The following is a 20,163-nucleotide window of genomic DNA, read 5'->3' as shown; positions in this document are numbered from 1 at the left end:
AACTTTTTTACTGAACCTATCAAATCCAGAGGTTCCTCTTCCGCCTCCTTAGCGCCTGCCAATCAGGGCTAAGTCTCGTACCGGAGGGGCGGTTTGTTTTTTTTACACAGGAAGATGGATCAAAATGAGGTGGGGAAATGTGCATTGGGTAATCACTTGCTATGTAGCCAGAGAAGGCGAAGTCAAATATTGATCATTTTCCAGAGCTTATTACTGAAGTTACCCCTCTGACATCAAGAATGGACATAAGTTAACAATGACGGGAGAAAAGAAGAAGAAAAAGCGGCTGAACCGCAGCGTTCTTCTGGCTAAGAAAATTATTATAAAAGATGGAGGCAGTGTGAGTAACGTTAGCTAACATATTTTGCTATTTTTCTTCGTTAGCCTAATGGCTATGTACATTGACATGTTTTGCATGATTTTATTTTGCTTGTTTTATCAAGTTTAGCTACCAGTTGTTTCCGGGCTGGGCAGTTTAACATGTCAGCTCACTAGTGTCATGTCAAACTAGCAGCTGTTGGCTAAGCTAATGTTTGCTAGGTGGTACAAGTTGTAACGTTACTGTTAAAGGTAACAAGACCACCGCGAGTTAGCAAGTCAGCTGTTAGCTTTGAGCCACGCTTCATCCGAGTTTGTTTGGTGTTGTGTTTGACGTAAGATGTTTTTTTTTTTAGATTCAAATTGTCTCGTGTGTGTGATCGCTAGTCACACTACTGTAGTATTCAAACAAAGCAAATCGAACACGTTTAACTCGTGTCAGTTGTTTGTAATGGTGTAGAAAACATTAGGAACACCTTGCAAATATTGAGTTGCACCCCCTTTTACCCTCAGAACAGCCTCAATTAGTCGGGGCATGGACTACAAGGTGTCAACAGCGTTCCACGGGGATGCTGGCCCATAGTTGACAAGGTTTGCCGGGTGTCCTTTGGGTGGTGGACCATTGATGCACAAGGGAAACTGTTGGGGGGGGCAGCAGCAGCGTTGCTGTTCTTGACACACAAACCGGTGTGCCTGGCAGCTAAGTTCAAAGGCACTTACATATTTTGTGTTGCCCATTCACCCTCTGAATGATACACAATCCATGTCTCAAGGCTTAAAAGTAATGATTTAACCCGTCTCTCCCTTAATCTACACTGATTTGAAGTGGATTCAATAAGGGATCATAGCTTTCACCTGGTCAGTCTGTCGTTGAAGGAGCAGGTGTTCCTAATGTTTGTACACTGAAAGTAGATTAAACATTAGATCGCTAATGCTGTGTATTGGCCAATGAGAGGCTTTGACGCAATAGGTCGGCCATATTGGCTCTCCCCAGAAGGAGTAGTCCTCCATCGGAATGAATGGAATTCTATTGTATCTCAATTCATTTTTTTGAACTACTTCACCATCGGTTCAGTTATTTAAATTGCATTCGGTATTATTTTTTTCTCTGCACTCATTGCGCAGTTTCTCTGAAGCTAAATCCGATCAAGACCAAACTGCAATGTTGTAGGGTGTTGAATTTTCCATTCATATTTTTGTATCTTTTATGTTTAGCTCGCATAATATAATTTAAAACTATGCATTAAGGTGTCTGTAATATAATAAACATCGCAACAACAACAAAAAAATCATAAAATGCAATTCTATAGCTTCCAAAATAGTTCTTACAGTGGTGGGGGAGAGCCAAGATGGAGGCACGGTGGATTCAACACAATGGTGGGGTAGTATGAAGATGGATGTACAGTAGCATCAAAACGAGTCCTGCTAGTCATCTATGTTTACTATTTTCTACATTCTATAATAAAATAGTGAAGACCTCAACTATGAAATAAAACATATGGAATCATGTAGTAACCAAAAAGTGTTTAACAAATAAATCTTATTTGAGATTATTCAAAGTAGCCACCCTTTGCCTTGATGACAGCTTTGTACACTCTTGGCATTCTCTCAACCAGCTTCACAAGGAAGTCACCTGGAATGCATTTCAATTAAAAGGTCTGCCGTGTTAAGGTTCATTTCTGGAATTTCTTTCCTCAACGTGTTTGAGGCAATCACTTGTGTTACAAGGTAGGGGTGGTATACAGAAGACAACCCTGTTTGGTAAAAGACCAAGTCCGTATTATGGCATAAACAGCTCAAATAAGCAAAGAGAAACGACAGTCCATCATTACTGTAAGACAAGAAGGTCAGTCAATGTGGGAAATTTCAATAACTTTAAAAGTTTCTTCAAGTGCAGTCGCAAAAACCATCAAGCGCTATGATGAAACTGGCTCACATGAGGACTGCCACAGGAAAGGAAGACCCAGAGTTACCTCTGCTGCAGAGGATAAGTTCATTAGAGTTACCAGCCTCAGAAATTGCAGCCCAAATAAATGCTTAGTTCAAGTTAGACATCTCAAATTGCTTCAAAGAAACCACTACTAAAGGACACTAAGAGGAGGAAGAGACTTGCTTGGGCCAAGAATCACGAACAATGGGCATTAGACCGGTGGAACTCTGTCCTTTTAGTCTGAGTCCAAATTGGAGATTTTAGGTTCCAACCACCCTGTCTTTGTGAGATGCAGAGTAGGTGAATGGATGATCTCTACATGTGTGGTTCCCACTGACACATGGAGGTGTGGGAGTGCTTTGCTGGTGACACTATCAGTGATTTTAGAATTCAAAAAGCACCCTTAACCAGCATGGATACTACAGCGTTCTGCAGCAATACGCCGTCCCATTTGGTTTGCGCTTAGTGGGACTATCATTTGTTTTTCAACAGGATGACCCAACACACTTCCAGGCTGTGTAAGGGCTATTTGACCAAGACTGAGAGTGATTTAGTGCTGTGTCAGATGACCTTGCCTCCACAATCACCCGACCTCAACCCAATTGAGATGGTTTGGGATGAGTTGAACCGCAGAGTGCAGAAAAGGCAGCTAACAAGTGCTCAGCATATGTGGGAACTCCTTCAAGACTGTTGGAAAAGCATTCTTCACGAAGCTGGTTGAGAGACTGCCAAGAGTGTGCAAAGCTGTCACCAAGGCAAATGGTGGCTACTTTGTAGACTCTCAAATATAACATATATTTTGATTTTAACACTTTTTTGGTTACTACATGATTCCATATGTGTTATTTCATAGTTTTAATGTCTTCTATTATTCTACAATGTAGAAAATAGTACAAATAAAGAAAAACCCTTTAAGAAGGTGTTCTACAACCTTTGACCGGTAGAGTGTGTGTGTGTGTGTGTGTATATATATATATATATATATATATATATATATATATATATATATATATATATATATATATATATATATATATATATATATATATATATATATATATATATATATATATATATATATATATATATATATATATATATATATATATATATATATATATATATATATATATATATTTATATATATTTATTTATTTTATTTTAAATACCATACTTCCATATACAAACAACAACATACAGCCGGACACAAACATCGACAACATCACCCCTGCCCTGACCCACCGGCTCACACCCCCATCTCCACCGCCCCTATCACTCTCCTCCACATGGACTCAAACTGCACCAGGGGGCTGGTGGCACCGTAATTGGGGAAGAAGGGATCGTATTAATGTCTGGAATGGAATAAATTGAATGGTATTGAACTATTGACTGATACTGTGTGTATGTATATGTGTGATGCTCCGATATTACATTTTTGGCCGAATTTAAAATATCCAATATTTTCCTTAAAAACCAACACCGATTTGCTAAAAATGTTGGTGGTCTTTTTAAGCATTCTAATACAGTCAAGTAGATAACACACACACGGACGCAGCGGTCTAAGGCACTGCATCTCAGTGCAAGAGGCGTCACTACAGTCCCTGGTTCGATTCCAGGCTGTATTGCATTCGGCCCGTGATTGGGAGTCCCATAGGGCGGCACACAATTGGCCCAGCTTCGTCAGGGTTTGGCTTGGGTAGGACGTCATTGTAAATAAGAATTTGTTCTTAACTGACTTGCCTAGTTAAATAAAGGTTACACACACACACACACACCACACTGACAAAGTTATTTTGTTGGCATTTACTTATGTCCCCATTACCAGTAAAACATCAACCTATTTCTTTCACTTACTTGCTGTGCTTTTTCGATGTTGCATTCTCAACCAGGATTTCACATACTATGGAATGCCGTTTGGGTCTTTTTTCGTGTCAAATAACTTATTTGACACATAAAATAGTGTTGGATCAATCAGGATCCGAATATGACTGCACGTCACCTAATATTTTAACCCTTTGATGATAGAATTCTTTCTTATTTTTTTACCTAGTTTTACGCATTGATTACACACTCACTCGTATTTCATGTCACAGCGATTCTTCGATACGTATGCTACGATGCTTGTAAAGGTGTTGGTCATAAATAAAAAGCTAGCTAGCTAGCTCATGGATGGACAATGTTCTTCCCCAAAAACATAGTAAAACGACAGTTTTACAGTAGCTAGCTAACTATATAGCTAGGTGTCATATAAATGATGGTTATTTTATAAGACAGTTCTTATTGCTGTTCTGTGAATGGAGGCACGGTTGTACGAGATCTTCAGTTTCTTGGCAATTTCTCGCATAGAATAGCCTTCATTTCTCACAACAAGAATAGAGTGACGAGTTTCAGAAGAAAGTCCTTTTGCTTCTGGCCATTTTGAGCCTGTAATCGAATGCTGATGCTCCACAAAGATACTCAACTAGTCTAAAGGGGGCCAGTTTTATTGCTTCTTAATTAGAGCAACAGTTTTCAGCTGTGCTAACATAATTGTAAAAGTGTTTTCTAATGATCAATTAGCCTTTTTAAAATGATCAACTTGGATTAGCTAACACAATGTGCCATTGGAACCCAGGGGTGATGGTTGCTGATAATGGGCTGTTAGAGGAATTCTAAATTCTTATATGTTTTGTAGCCAAAAACCAAATTCACACTCTCTCTATTTCATAATAAGTTGTACATTTATCATTTGCATGAAATAGCAAGAGACTTGTCTTTAAAAACAAGTTCAGCATTTATTCTTGATTACTGATCCAAAATACAAAGAACATTAAATTTTAAATAGAATATCAAAATGACGTCATCAGTTCTCACACTTTCTCCGATCCACACAATAGCGCAGTGTCTTCAGGTCTGGAGATTGTCTTCTACTCCCCTCATAAAGCAAAACATTCCAATCTGTCTAAAAGATATACTCTTCTCCGCTAATGGAACATCAATGAAAATTCTTATCTGTCTAAAGAGATATACCCTCCTTCTCCCTTAAACCCGCAAGGTACAGACAATTCATTCGTTTTAACTACATTTTCAGTCCTAGTTTAACTGAAAACCCATACATTTCATACCACAACATAACAGTATTAAAATAAATGGTTATAATTTAAATGTATACATAATTAATCATTTCAACTACAATTTCCTCCAACATGGAGGTATTCCATTTTAAAAAATCTGCTGTTTCCAGCTACAATAGTCATTTACAACATTAACAATGTCTACACTGTATTTCTGATCAATTTGATGTTATTTTAATGGACAACCTTCTTCTTTTTTTTGCTTTACTTTCAGAAACAAGGACATTTCTAAGTGACAACTTTTGAATGCTAGTGTAGGTATGCAGGTCAGCTTTGACATCGGTTTTGCACACTTCCGTTAAACTAGACATCGGGCCGATACCGATGTTGGCATTTTTAGCTAAATTCATCCGATTCCGATATGTTTACAGAATTATTTTTATATATATATATTTTTTTTTAAATATATCGTACATACTCACTCACTCACTGGTTGAGTGTGTTGCTTTCCTAGGTAGCTAGCTGAAGCATGAGGTTGGTACAATGTCTGTAGGGATGTGATGGCTATAAAATGCATGATTTGTAAATGTCATCTGAAATCACTGACATTTTGTTGACAACATGAATTGTTGTCAGTTAATGACTTTGTCAGTTCACACTACTCCAAACAAAAATGTTACCTAGCTGGCTGAAATACGCTGTGAGTTTGCTTGAGTTTTGTCCCTTCAATTCAGGCTTCAATAATAACCAAAAGGTCAATGATCTTGATTGAGTAATGTGGTCCTTTTGGAGCATGGTTTGGGTAGGTACTAGAATTGAGAGGGAGATGCCACGTGTTTATGTTGGCTATAGTCTTGAGCCAATGAGATCTCACGAGAACCATATGTTCTCAGCAGTAGTACTTTGGAATGGCCTTTGACACGGTTTTGGCTACCTGCAGACTAGCTTGATCTAGGCGATGGCAGTCAGAATGAAACTAGCCGTTCTTGACATTGCATTGCATGATTTGTGGTCTAGAACGAACACATCCAAGCCCTACTTTTAACAGCCAACATGGCTTTCCCACCTCTCACCTGTCAAGACTCCCATGTCCCTTCTTCCATCTCCAGGAAGTGGACGCGTCTGCATTCCTCCCTACACATGTAAAAGGATTGGATTGGTGTTGGCGTGGGTAGGGATTTCCATCATGTTTCACCAGTCTATTCCTTTTAAATCCATGAGCAGAAGTCAACATGTTAGTGGACACTTGGGGTTAGAAGGGCAGTCCCACTCACTATACTCAGCACCTGTTGCAGTTTACTGGCTGTTCACTCACACTGCACACACTATTTTTGAAACGAGTGTTGTCCGTTGGCTATTTCAATTAAAGTTTTGTGGATGTGCATACAGCATTTTGGAATTGTATGCCTGTCAGCTAATCTTTTTTTTTCTTCTTTTTTCTCCTCTCTCCCTCCTCCCTCCTTTTCTCTTATCTCTCTCTTTTCCATTCTTCTTCTCTCTCTCCATGCTGTAGCCTCAGGGGATGGGTGATCCAAGCGTCTATCATGCTGTGGTGGTGATCTTCCTGGAGTTCTTTGCCTGGGGGCTTCTTACCACGCCCATGTTAACGGTAGGTTAATCCCCCCCGCCATCAAACAAAGTCAGCAGCACACCACCCTGCATACCACTGCTGGCTTGCTTCTGAAGCTAAGCAGGGTTGGGCCTGGTCAGTCCCTGGATGGGAGACCAGATGCTGCTGGCTTGCTTCTGAAGCTAAGCAGGGTTGGGCCTGGTCAGTCCCTGGATGGGAGACCAGATGCTGCTGGCTTGCTTCTGAAGCTAAGCAGGGTTGGGCCTGGTCGGTCCCTGGATGGGAGACCAGATGCTGCTGGCTTGCTTCTGAAGCTAAGCAGGGTTGGGCCTGGTCGGTCCCTGGATGGGAGACCAGATGCTGCTGGCTTGCTTCTGAAGCTAAGCAGGGTTGGGCCTGGTCGGTCCCTGGATGGGAGTCCAGATGCTGCTGGCTTGCTTCTGAAGCTAAGCAGGGTTGGGCCTGGTCAGTCCCTGGATGGGAGACCAGATGCTGCTGGCTTGCTTCTGAAGCTAAGCAGGGTTGGGCCTGGTCGGTCCCTGGATGGGAGACCAGATGCTGCTGGCTTGCTTCTGAAGCTAAGCAGGGTTGGGCCTGGTCGGTCCCTGGATGGGAGACCAGATGCTGCTGGCTTGCTTCTGAAGCTAAGCAGGGTTGGGCCTGGTCGGTCCCTGGATGGGAGACCAGATGCTGCTGGCTTGCTTCTGAAGCTAAGCAGGGTTGGGCCTGGTCAGTCCCTGGATGGGAGACCAGATGCTGCTGGAAGTGGTGTTGGAGGGCCAGTAGTAGGCACTCTTTCCTCTGGTCTTAAAAAAAATATCCCAATGCCCCAGGATACTGCCCTGTGTAGGGTGCTGTCTTTCGGATGGGACGTTAAACGGGTGTCCTGACTCTTGAGGTCATTAAAGATCCCATGGCACTTATCGTAAGAGTAGGGGTGTTAACCCCGGTGTCCTGGCTAAATTCCCAATCTGGCCCTCAAACCATCACGGTCACCTAATAATCCCCAGTTTACAATTGGCTCATTCATCCCCCTCTCCCCTGTAACTATTCCCCAGGTCGTTGCTGTAAATGAGAACGTGTTCTCAGTCAACTTACCTGGTAAAATATTGGATAAATGAACATAAAAATAAAAAACTGAGCATACCATACCCATGCTAACGGTAGGTTAACCCCCTGAGCCCACGGTCACATCCCTAGAGTGCACTACTGTTGACCAGGACCCATAGGGTTTATTCAGTGATCTGTACTGTAGAGCATAGGACTACGTCACATAGGACTACTCACAGCTGAGCTCACCACGCCCATCCCCACAGTAGAAACTGTAAGTAGGTAAACCACCACACAGCTGTGTCCACCTGCTCCCCTCAACTATGGAGCCTACCTAGGATTACATACAGTAGTGATACAACCCATGCTCACGGTAGCCCAAACCACCACCTGTTCTCTAGCTTACGTTGTTCTACGTGCGGTAGGGAACAGGAACGCAACGCCTGTGTCTGTTGCACAAATTTACCACTGGCTAAAGCCTTGGGCCTAACAACACTCATGCCAATATATCCTCCAAACCGGCTTCTCGGTCATTATCACATGAGTAAACCACCACCTGGTCTCAGGTGTGACTCACAAAATGTTTGTGCTTCTAGTTCCGACAATGCAGTAATAACCAACGAGTAATCTAACCTAACAATTTCACAACAACTACCTTATACACACAAGTGTAAAGGGATGAAGAATATGTGCATACAAATATGTGAATGAGTGATGGTACAGAACGGCATAGGCAAGATGCATTGGATGGTATCGAGTACAGTATATACATATGAGATGAGTAATGTTGGGTATGTAAACATATTAAGTGGCATTGTTTAAAGTGGCTAGTGATACATTTTTACATTAATTTTTCCATTATTAAAGTGGCTGGAGTCGAGTCAGTATGTTGGCAGCAGCCACTCAATGCTGTTTAACAGTCTGATGGCCTTGAGCTAGAAGCTGTTTTTCAGTCTCTCGGTCCCAGCTTTGAAGCACCTGTACTGACCTCACCTTCTGGATGATAGCAGGGTGAACAGGCAGTGGCTCGGGTGGTTGTTGTCCTTGATGATATTTTTGGCCTTCCTGTGACATCGTGTGGTGTAGGTGTCCTGGAGGGCAGGTAGTTTGCCCCCGGTGATGCGTTGTGCAGACCTCACTACCCTCTGGAGAGCCTTACGGTTGTGGGCGGAGCAGTTGCCGTATCAGGCGGTGATACAGCCCGACAGGATGCTCTCAATTGTGCATCTGTAGAAGTTTGTGTGCTTTTGGTGATGAGCCAAAATTCTTCAGCCTCCTGATGTTGAAGAGGCACTGCTGCGCCTTCTTCACGACGCTGTCTGTGTGGGTGGACCAATTCAGTTTGTCCGTGATGTGTACGCCGAGGAACTTTAAACCTACTACCCTCTCCACTACTGCCCTGTCGATGTGGATAGGGGGGTGCTCCCTCTGCTGTTTCCTGGAGTTTATTTCCTCAAGGTTATTTTCCTGACACCACACTCCGAGGGCCCTCACGTCCTCCCTGTAGGCCGTCTCGTTGTTGTTGGTAATCAAGCCTACCACTGTAGTGTCATCTGCAAACTTGATTGAGTTGGAGGCGTGCATGGCCACGCAGTCGTGGGTGAACAGGGAGTACAGGAGAGAGCTCAGAACGCACCCTTGTGGGGCCCCAGTGTTGAGGATCTGATTTGATTTTGTTATAACGTTTGTCACTCAAATAGCGTAAGCGATGGAAATCACATCTGTGGAGAATTGCAAGAAATTAGCTTTAAAACTGCTAAATTGTCACTGCGGCCAACGAGGGCCTCTAAAATGTCAAGTCGGGCGACTGCACCATTGGCCACCCTCGTGGCCATACCCCCGCCACGCCCACCACCTAAGCCCCATTTTGATCCAGGAAAACCCCTAATATTACAATGTTTTTCATCAATATCTCAGATCTCTATAGGTGTCTCTAAGCCACCACTGAGCACAACAACAGTCGCTCTGGATAAGAGTGTCTGCTAAATGACCAAAATGATAAGAACCCTCGTCCCCCAAAAGAACCGGATTGTATAAAGCATTCATAATGACTGTTTTATGTTGCATTCATTCCTCCCACCCATTCCTAATTATTTCCTAAGCACAACCAGGGAGTGACATTTCCCCACAATCAGCTGCACTATAACGGCTATGAATAATTGAATTGATAATTAAATGTTGAGTGAGCCTGATGACGCAGCCTGTTGTGTGGATGAGAGGTAGGAACTAATGTTGGTAGGAACTAATGGGCTGAATATGTAAAGGTACATCAAACACTGTATTATTTGAACGAGGTCCCTTTCACTTTTGAAAGGGCTTATCAGAAAGCAAGGGAGAGAAGTTCAGCGCACGGTTGTTGTTATAGGTCTGAGTCCCAAATGGCACCCTATTCCCTATATAGTGCACTACCTTTGAAAAGGGCCAATAGGGCTCTGGTCAAAAGTAGTGCACTATATAGTGTCGTGAAATATTCTAATCAAGTGAGAGACATTGTCATTTCTTCAAACAATCATCTTTATTTAATTATTTTAATAATGAGGCTGGTCAATACTCAGTCATGGTTGGTTCAACCCCTCCCATGCACACCAAGGAGCATCATAAGCCACTCTGGGTTCATCCTGCCATTATCTGCATGTGGGTTGTTGCCTTAACCCCACCCTGGATTAGTCTCCCAGATGCAAGGATGATTTTGAGAGACAGGTTTGTTCTAGTCCTAAACTATCCCTAGTTATTGTCTGTCATTTTTCTCTCACAATAGGGTGCTATTTGGGACGGGGCCTAGATGTAAACGTGACTCCCCTCAATGGAAGAACTACTGAAAGAACTAATCATATCAGACAAACTATATACAATGTTCAAAAATATAAACCTAACATGTAACAATATTTTGAGTTATAGTTAATATAAAGAAATCAGTCGATTTGAAATAATTTCATCTATGGATTTCCCATGACTGGGAATACAGGTATGCATCAGTTGGTCACAAACACCTTAAACGCCAAATGTCTCACGCAGCATGACACATCTCCGTTGCATAGAGTTGATTGTGGACTTTGGAATGTTGTCCCACTCATCAATGGCTGTGCAAAGTTGCTGGATATTGTTGGGAACTGGAACACGCTGTCATACTAATCGATCCAGAGCCTCCTAAACGTGCTCAATGGGTGACTTGTCTGAGTATGCAGGCCATGGAAGATATGGGACATTTTCAGCTTCCAGGAATTGTGTACCGATCCTTGCGACGTTAGGCCATGCATTGTCATTTAAAAACATGAGGTGATGGCGGTGACACGACAATGGTCCTCAGGATCTCATCCCGATATCTCTGTGCATTCAAATTTCTATGGATAAAATGCAATTGTGTTAATCTGTAGCTTATGCCTGCCCATACCATAACCTCACCGCCACAATGGGGCACTCTGTTTACAACATTGACATCAGCAAACCGCTCGCCCACACGACGCAATCTGCCCGGTACAGTTGACACCGGGATTAATCTGCGAAGAGCACACATCTCCAGCGTGCCAGGGGCCATCAAAGGTGAGCATTTGCCCACTGAAGTCTACGCCGTACTGCAGACCCTGGTGTGAACCTCCTGGGCTGGTGTGGTTACACGTGGTCTGTGGTTGTGAGGACAGTTGAACATACTGCTAAATTCGCAGAAATCAACATTTTAATTCTTTGGTAACAGCTCTGGTGGACATTCCTGCAGTCAGTATGCCAGTTGCACGCTCCCTGAACTTGAGACGTCTGGGGCATTGTGTTGTAATAAAACTGTCCATTTAGTGGCCTTTATTGTCCCCAGCACAAAGTGCACGTGTGTAATGTTTGTGCTTTTTTGATCAGCTTCTTGATATGACACACCTGTCAGGTGGATGGATTATCTTGGCAAAGGAGAAATGCTCACTAACAGGGATATAAACAAATGTGTGCACAATTTTGAGAAATAAGCTTCTTTTTTTTGTGAGATTGGAACATTTCTGCCATCTTTTATTTCAACTCATGAAACAAGGGGCCAACCCTTATTACACATTGTTTTTATATAATAGTGAATTTGAAAATACATTGTTTGTGTTGTTGTCCAGGAGATCGTTATTTTCATACACTGCCTTGCAATGGCACTGACATGTTTACTACGGCTCCAGTTACTGACCACAAATGATCTTTGAGCTACAATATTGACATGCATGCACACATGTTCATTACGGCACAAGGTAGCAAAACGTTTTGCAACGTAATGTGAAAGCAAGTGTTTTAACTTTTTGTTATTGACAAGTTCAGTAGAACCTCTCATTTTGGAGTGTTTTCAACCTTTAGTCTGCTCAGTCTGGGGCGGCAGGTAGCCTAGTGGTTAGAGCGTTGGACTAGTAACAAAGGTTGCTAGGTCGAATCCCTGAGCTGACAAGGTAAATCTGTCGTTCTGCCACTGGACAAGGCCGTTAACCCACTGTTCCTAGGCCGTCATTGAAAATAAGAATTTGTTCTTAACTGACTTGTCTGGTTAAAGAAAAATAAATATGTCTGGAGTGGAGTGTTAATGGAGCTTATCTTGACTCTGTTGTCCTGACTACATTTCAGAGAGGTCAACATTTTTTTGCATTTTGGGTTAATCAGAGGGCACTGGGGAGACTAGAGATTGGCATCAATGTTCCCAGCTCATTTAACTACCAACGTACATTAATCTACCTACCGCTGTGAAGCAGGCAAGAAGTACATCTCAAATACTATTGACTTTTTAAAACCGCATGGCATTGACTTAGCATTTAGGATTTGGACTGCCATGCCTGACTTCCCTCAAATGCACAATGTGTTTCAGTGACCTTCCTTAGACCTCCCTTCAGTTAACAATGAAACCAAACGGTTTACTTTAAAAGATACCTAACTTTACACAGTGTGCTTCGACCTTTCCACCTCTGCTTTTAGTTCCTGTGACCTAACTAATTGTATTTGTTCTCTCAGTATCTCAGACGCAGAAAGGTCATGATCAAATAATGAAGTGGATACTGTGTAATGGGTATTTTCCTGTGCTGCTGTTTGACCTATGTGAACATGTTTAAATAGTTGTCATTTAGACTCTTTATCCATAACGATTTACAGTTTGTGCATTCGTCTTATGTGGTTGTCTCACCTGGCCATTTGATCACAGTCGTAGTAAAGTACATTTTTCTTCAAGGTACCCATCAGCCATGTCAAATGCATTCTTTTTTTTGAGGGGGGGGGGGGGGGTTCCTCTAGTGAATACCAGTCACCTTAGGTCATACGTCTGTTACACTGTACTAATAGACAAGTTATTTTTGTTTTCTCTTTTATTTTTATATTGAAGTTGATATTGTGAATGCATGAGTGTTAACCCACACAGTACAGTGTTACCTTACTGTAGGCTACTGTATGGACACAACGGTTGAGGTGTTATCTGTGTTTGTTTCCCCAGGTCTTACATCAAACATTCCCTCAACACACATTCCTGATGAATGGGCTTATTCACGGTGTCAAGGTAAGATAACGACAGTTTATACAGCGGCCTAGCTTGTTGGAGTCTAGCCTGTAGCTAGGACACTCATTAGGTAAACTCACCATGATCCATGTTTATGTAGTTGGGTGTGTAGATGCTGTTCATCTCTTGTTGACTATGTAGTGGAGAGTTTCAGTGACTTTCACCTCAGGTTGTCTGTGTAGATGTTAACCTCAAGTTGGGGATGTGTGTGTGTGTGTAGATGTTGGAAGGTGGGAGTGTGTATGCCTAGTATAGTAGGTTGTATCATGGGAAAGCATGGACTACTGGTCTAGAGCCACAAACGGTACGTGTGAAGGATTGTCCATGTTAGTTACTCATTATTTCAGTGCACAGATCACCAAGGTCTCCTCATTTCTCTCCCTCCCCTAGGGTATTTTGTCATTCCTGAGTGCTCCTCTGATTGGTGCGCTGTCAGATGTATGGGGTAGGAAGTCCTTCCTGCTGCTAACAGTCTTCTTCACCTGCGCCCCCATCCCCCTCATGAAGATCAGCCCATGGTGAGAACACACACACTACATCACTAATACATCTCTATGGGCTGTGATGGTGCAGAGCCAGATTAATAACATTTTTAAAAAAGCATGGTCAACTTCAAGTCTGTGAAGGTGTTTTAAAGACGCACTGTGTAGACATTGCCCCGCCATTTCCTGGTTGCTACAATTCTAATAGTTCTAATTTCAGTTTGTGACAAAAAAACAAGCAAGTATATAGTATAGGGCCTTCAAACTCCACCCAGGACATCGAAGCCAGTCCCACTGCATTTTTGTTCACTGTTTCCCTCTAACTAGGGACTGATTTGGACCTGGGACACCAGGTGAGTGTGCGATGAATGATCAGGTAGAACAGAAAACCATCAGCCTCCAGACCTGGTAGGGTAAGAGTTGAGTACCCCTGGTGTAGAGAATCATTGTACTGTCCAAAACCGCTGTGAAATATATTTTCACAACCAAAACAATTGTATTTTCAGCTGTTTTGAAGCTGGTGTACAAAACCGAAAGTAAAAGACGCACGAATGGGAAGCATAGAAACAGCGCACATAGAACAGAGCTACCACTTCTTAGACTTGCTTTCAATGTGACTAACATATCTACATATCTATAACACACACTTCTATGTGCATGGGGTCGGGTCATCCAAAAAGTTACATATTGCAGCTTTAAGTTCAAGAGTAGATTAAGCAACTGCCCCCGTATCGCTGTCCCCCCCCCCCCCTATCGCTGTCCCCGTATCGGTCGTTTCCCTGTGGTTCAACAGGACCTCCACTGTAGTGGTATCCACAGTCGCAATAGAGCTATACAGACTTGCTAACATATCACCTTGACTCATCTCTTCATCTCTTCACCTCCCTCCTTCCCGTCCTCTCTTCAGGTGGTACTTTGCAGTCATTTCCATGTCTGGTGTGTTTGCCGTCACCTTCTCTGTGATCTTTGCGTACGTGGCGGACATCACGGCAGAACACGAGAGGAGCACAGCCTATGGTTTGGTGAGGAGGGGAAACTAAATAACAACAATAATAACCTAGATGGGCATCCTATTAGTGTTATTTTTGCTGTTTTGTATATATGCTGCATCCCAGAGTCGCCTTTTCACTGTTGACATTGAGACTGGTGTTTTATGGGTTCTATTTAATGAAGCTGACAGTTGAGGACTTGTGAGCTGTCTGTTTCTCAAACTAGAGACACTAATGCACTTGTCCTCTTGCTCAGTTGTGCACCGGGGCCTCCCACTCTTTCTATTCTGGTTAGAGCCAGTTTGCGCTGTTCTGTGAAGGGAGTAGTACACAGCGTTGTACGAGATCTTCAGTTTCTTGGCAATTTCCCGCATGGAATAGCCTTCATTTCTCACAACAAGAATAGTGACGAGTTTCAGAAGAAAGTCCTTTTGCTTCTGGCCATTTTGAGCCTGTAATCGAATGCTGATGCTCCACAAAGATACTCAACTAGTCTAAAGAAGGCCAGGTTTTTTTTTTTTTTTTTTTTTGCTTCTTTAATTAGCACAACAGTTATCAGCTGTGCTAACATAATTGCAAAAGGGTTTTCTAATGATCAATTAGTCTTTTTAAAATGATAAACTTGGATTAGCTAACACGATGTGCCATTGGAACGCAGGAGTGATGTTTGCTGATAATGGGCCTCTGTACAACTATGTAGATATTCTATTTATTTGTATTTATTCTAATCAGCCGTTTCCAGCTACAATAGCCATTTACAACATTAACAATGTCTGCACTGGATTTCTGATCAATTTGATGTTATTTTAATGGACCATTTTCAAAAACAAGGAAATTTCTAAGTGACCCCAAACTTTTGATATAAATAAATAATACTCCTGACTTTAGAATGACACCAATTCTCCTGTCCTCCCCTCTAACATTCTCTCTCCTCTCCCCTCTGTCTCCTTTATCTACTGCCCCACCACCCACCCTTCAGGTGTCCGCTACCTTTGCAGCCAGCCTAGTGACGAGCCCGGCCATTGGAGCGTACCTGTCGGAGACGTACGGTGACACCCTGGTAGTTATCCTGGCTACGGCCATCGCCCTACTGGACATCATTTTCATCCTGGTGGTCGTCCCTGAGTCGTTGCCCGAGAAGATGAGACCAGCCTCCTGGGGAGCACCCATCTCCTGGGAGCAGGCTGACCCCTTCGCTGTGAGTACTATGCTATTATAGTACTGTAGTATGCTGCCACCTTCACTGTGAGTACTATACTGTATTATATAGTAAAATATTATAGTACTTTAGTATATTACCTCCTAGGAGCAGTCTGACCCCTTCGCTGTGAGTACTACGCTATTATAGTACTGTAGTATGCTGACTCCTTCACTGTGAGTACTATACTGTATTATATAGTAAAATATTATAGTACTTTAGTATATTACCTCCTAGGAGCAGGCTGACCCCTTCGCTGTGAGTACTATGCTATTATAGTACTGTAGTATGCTGCCACCTTCACTGTGAGTACTATACTGTATTATATAGTAAAATATTATAGTACTTTAGTATATTACCTCCTAGGAGCAGGCTGACCCCTCCACTGTGAGTACTATTCATGGCTGGCATCTCCGTCACTTGAATCATGTCGTTGCCATAGTGATCAACGTTCTACAGACGCCGCAACCATATTGATGCTCAAAAGTAGAACGAGGGCTAATGACTTTGAATCGGAACTAATGACTGTGTCTAAATGTATACTGTAGGTGCTTGGGAATATCATGACATTGCTAAAGTAGGCACATAGTTTTCTATTAAATATTTACTTTAGACAGATGGCAATGTTGCAGTGGTAGAAAAAGTGCCCAACTGTCTTGAGTAACAGTAAAGAAGCCTAAATAGGAAATGACTCAAGTAAAAGTTAGTCACCCTGTTAAATATACTTAAGTTGTAATTGCTAAAATGTACTTGCGTATAAATAATTTAAAATTAGCCAGGGACACACTTCAAAATTTAGACGTAATTTACAAACTAAGAATTCAGTTCGTCAGTCTGCCAGATCAGAGGCAGTAGGGATGACATTTTCCTGTCCTGCTAAGCATTCAAAGTACTTTTGGGTGTCAGGGAAAATGTATGACGTAAAAAGTACATCTCTTTAGGAACGTAGTGAGTAAAAGTTGTCAAATATGAATAGTAAAGTACAGATACACCCCCTCCCCCCCCCCCAAAACTACTTAAGTAGTTTTTTCACTTTGGTACAATACACCACTGCAATGTTGTCATTAGCTAGCAAAGTTAGCATTGCTAGCTATTTTGGACTAACGTTAGCTATCTCAAATTTCTCCTCAATGTAAGCTAAATAGCCAGCGTTATACTGCATCTAAAGTCAATCTCACGACATCAAAATGATGACGAAAGGTTTTCCTACTAAATCGGGATCGTCATCAGCACCTAATGAGGATGCATTGAGTAGACTGCTCAGTTGGGTGTCAGTCCTAAAAGGACCATTCAAAACAATATTGGTGTGATTTTGAATTATGTAATTTTGCTGAATACCATTCTGCCTGAGGGGAGCCTCTATCTCTAAGGAACAGGATAACCGATCTGTGTTTGACAACAAAATGTATCTGAATCTATGTCCCATCTCCAGTCTCTGCGGAAGGTGGGCCAGGATTCCACGGTGCTTCTCATCTGCATCACAGTGTTCCTGTCTTACCTGCCTGAGGCCGGACAATACTCCAGCTTCTTCCTCTATCTCAGACAGGTACTGACAACACCGAGACTCACCCCATCCAGGGTTCTCCAACTGGCGGCCCACAGGCCGAATTTGGCCCGCGTGTGATTTTTATTTGGCCCCAAGTTTTTTGAGCAATAAAAAAACGTTTACACAGAAAAGAAAACAAACTTGTACCACACAGACGGAGTCCTGGGAGTTAAGTAAAAATACCCTAAAAATAATAGAAAAATTAGCAGTTGTAAAATAAGACAGCAGTAAGATTTATGTGGCATTTATGGTTTTCTACATATGACTATAATGGTGACCAAATCTTCCAGAATTTCTCAGTATTCTCATGCAGATCAAAAGTGAGTTTTTTTTTTTTTTTTTTTTTTTCTGGGGCTCTAAATAGCAGGAGCCTGAAAGCCACATCCTCGCAGACACTATTTCAGCTGTGAACATCAAAATAAATATTTTAATAAAAATATACGAGAGTATTTAACAGATGTTCAGAAGAGTCAGGCTCAAATACAATGTTAGTCCAAATAAAGAAGTTATAGGTTTGGTGAAAGAGCGTATTGTCTTAAGATCTTCTGAATCCGTAAATGAACCTCCTGCCATTTTAAGACTGGATTCTGTTACAGTCCCAAAAATACACGTTCAATGGTGCCAGTATCTGGTTGACATTTTGAAACGAATGAAGGCAAACCGGTGTAAACTAGGTTCTATGAAATAATTTAACATTTTAGATATTGTATGCTTATAGAGTTGGATTTGGGGGAAGACCCTTTCACAGATAGCAGTCCAGTCCTCATCACCAAATGCACCAAATGTCTCTCTTCCAAAATATATCTCAATGTGTCAGATTAAATCCCTCCAGTAGAATTTGAAACTTTTTTTTTTTCAACCACAGTAATTTGAAAACAGTTTACCCACTTTATCTAGGGAAGTCAGTTAAGAACAAATTCTTATTTACAATGATGGCCTAGGAACTGCCTTGTTCAGGGGCAGAGCGACAGTTTTTTTTTACCTTGTCAGATCAGGGATTTCGGTTACTAGTCCAACACTCTAACCACTATACCTGTACCTATACCTGTACCTATCTAATACACTATACCTCATACCTGCCACCCCGCCTGATTTAAGGGCAATCGGTGACCAGAGTGACAAATTGTCTGGATTCTCTAAGTATCTCCTTTGCATTTCTTCAAACTGAGTGTATTACATACTATAAAATGGTTAGATGAGGCATTTTTGTCACAGTTATTGATAAATGGTAAAGAACATAACACCCATGGATGACATGCTGTAGATTCCATCCCAACCCGAAGTGAGTCACGTCTGTCTAGGCACCAACAAGTGATTGATATGAACATGCCAATGATATAGTAGAGCCCCCTCAGGTCCTTAGGCTTAATTAGTTTGGTTAATTTCATTCCAGGTTTCTTATATATTTAGAGATACTGGCCTTTAAAAAAAATATATATTTAAAAAACACTTTTGGGAAGATTTGAGTTTTTTTTTCATCCATATCGGTTGAACCATTTAGACATTTCTGAACTTTTTGTACTTTCGGCCCACCCTATTTTAGGGGACAAATTCATTTGTGTCTTAAAGTAGTCAAAAGTTCACTATTTGATCCCATATTCATAGCACGCAATGACTGCGTCAAGCTTGTGACGCTACATATTTGTTGGATGCATTTGCTGTGTTTGTTTTGGTGGTTTCAGATTATATTGTGCCCAATAGAAATGAATGGTAAATAATGTATTGTCATTTTGGAGTCATCTTAGAATACGTTTCTAAACACTTCTACGTTAATGTGAATGCTACCATGATTACAGATAATCCTGATGAGTGAGAGAGAGTCAAAGATCATAACCCCAAGACATGCGAACCCTCACCAATACAATAAGAAGTTATCATATTTGTAGGGGTATGATATTTGTGAGCCTAACTTTCTCACTCATCATTATTCACGATTCATTTAGGATTATCTGTAATCATGGTAAGATCCGCATCAACCCAACTCCTACCCCCTAGCCTCGACCCCTATTTTGGTGGGTAGATACAGTGATGCATCAGCACATTTATAGTGGAGAGAAGTCCATTCTTCCCACGCAGGAAAGTTCAGAGTACAAAAATAATACAATGTGGTCTGCTTCATATCTGTGACTGACTGTTCAGAAGCCTGCCATTGGAATTCCCCAAACTCCTTAGAATGTGGCCAAGTAGGGCTACTGTTTTTATAGTGTCAACAACATGGTCTGGTCTGTCCCCAGTTAACTACAGTTAGAGAACTAGTCAGCCAGCAGGGCTCAAAACTGCAACCCCCAAACTCTCGCATATGTCACACTGCCCTTTGACATGGCAGTGTGACACCAGTTTTATTTTATTTTATTGGTCGTAGGTGTGGTTTAAGCATTGTTGTGAACTTAGAACTTCCATTTTTGTAATTCTTTTTTTTTCTGTGAATACATAGGATGACTTTAAAGCCTGGAAAAAGGAGTTTACCAAAAGAGAACTGATTTTTATAGGGCCCGACAACTGTAGTGACTGTTCAAAATCACTAACAATAAAA

The 20,163-nt window shown here is 41.8% G+C and overlaps 1 protein-coding gene across 1 annotated transcript in view; it reads left to right on the top strand.

The window, feature by feature from the left end:
• The first annotated feature begins 9 nt into the window (after positions 1-9).
• Positions 10-20,163, top strand: part of slc71a1-2 (solute carrier family 71 member 1-2) — a 43,441-nt gene continuing 23,287 nt past the window's right edge. Inside the window, exons 1-7 of the mRNA XM_036986536.2 lie at positions 10-340; positions 6,815-6,910; positions 13,353-13,415; positions 13,806-13,933; positions 14,805-14,919; positions 15,866-16,084; positions 17,517-17,630. Of these exons, the coding sequence (XP_036842431.2) occupies positions 257-340; positions 6,815-6,910; positions 13,353-13,415; positions 13,806-13,933; positions 14,805-14,919; positions 15,866-16,084; positions 17,517-17,630 (819 nt within the window). The 5' untranslated portion in view covers positions 10-256. The remainder of the gene's footprint in view (positions 341-6,814; positions 6,911-13,352; positions 13,416-13,805; positions 13,934-14,804; positions 14,920-15,865; positions 16,085-17,516; positions 17,631-20,163) is intronic.

The sequence above is a fragment of the Oncorhynchus mykiss genome, chromosome 8 (assembly GCF_057628025.1).
Source record: "Oncorhynchus mykiss isolate SJ-2025 chromosome 8, ASM5762802v1, whole genome shotgun sequence".
Lineage (NCBI taxonomy): Eukaryota > Metazoa > Chordata > Actinopteri > Salmoniformes > Salmonidae > Oncorhynchus > Oncorhynchus mykiss.
This window is presented reverse-complemented; position numbering and strand designations above follow the sequence as displayed.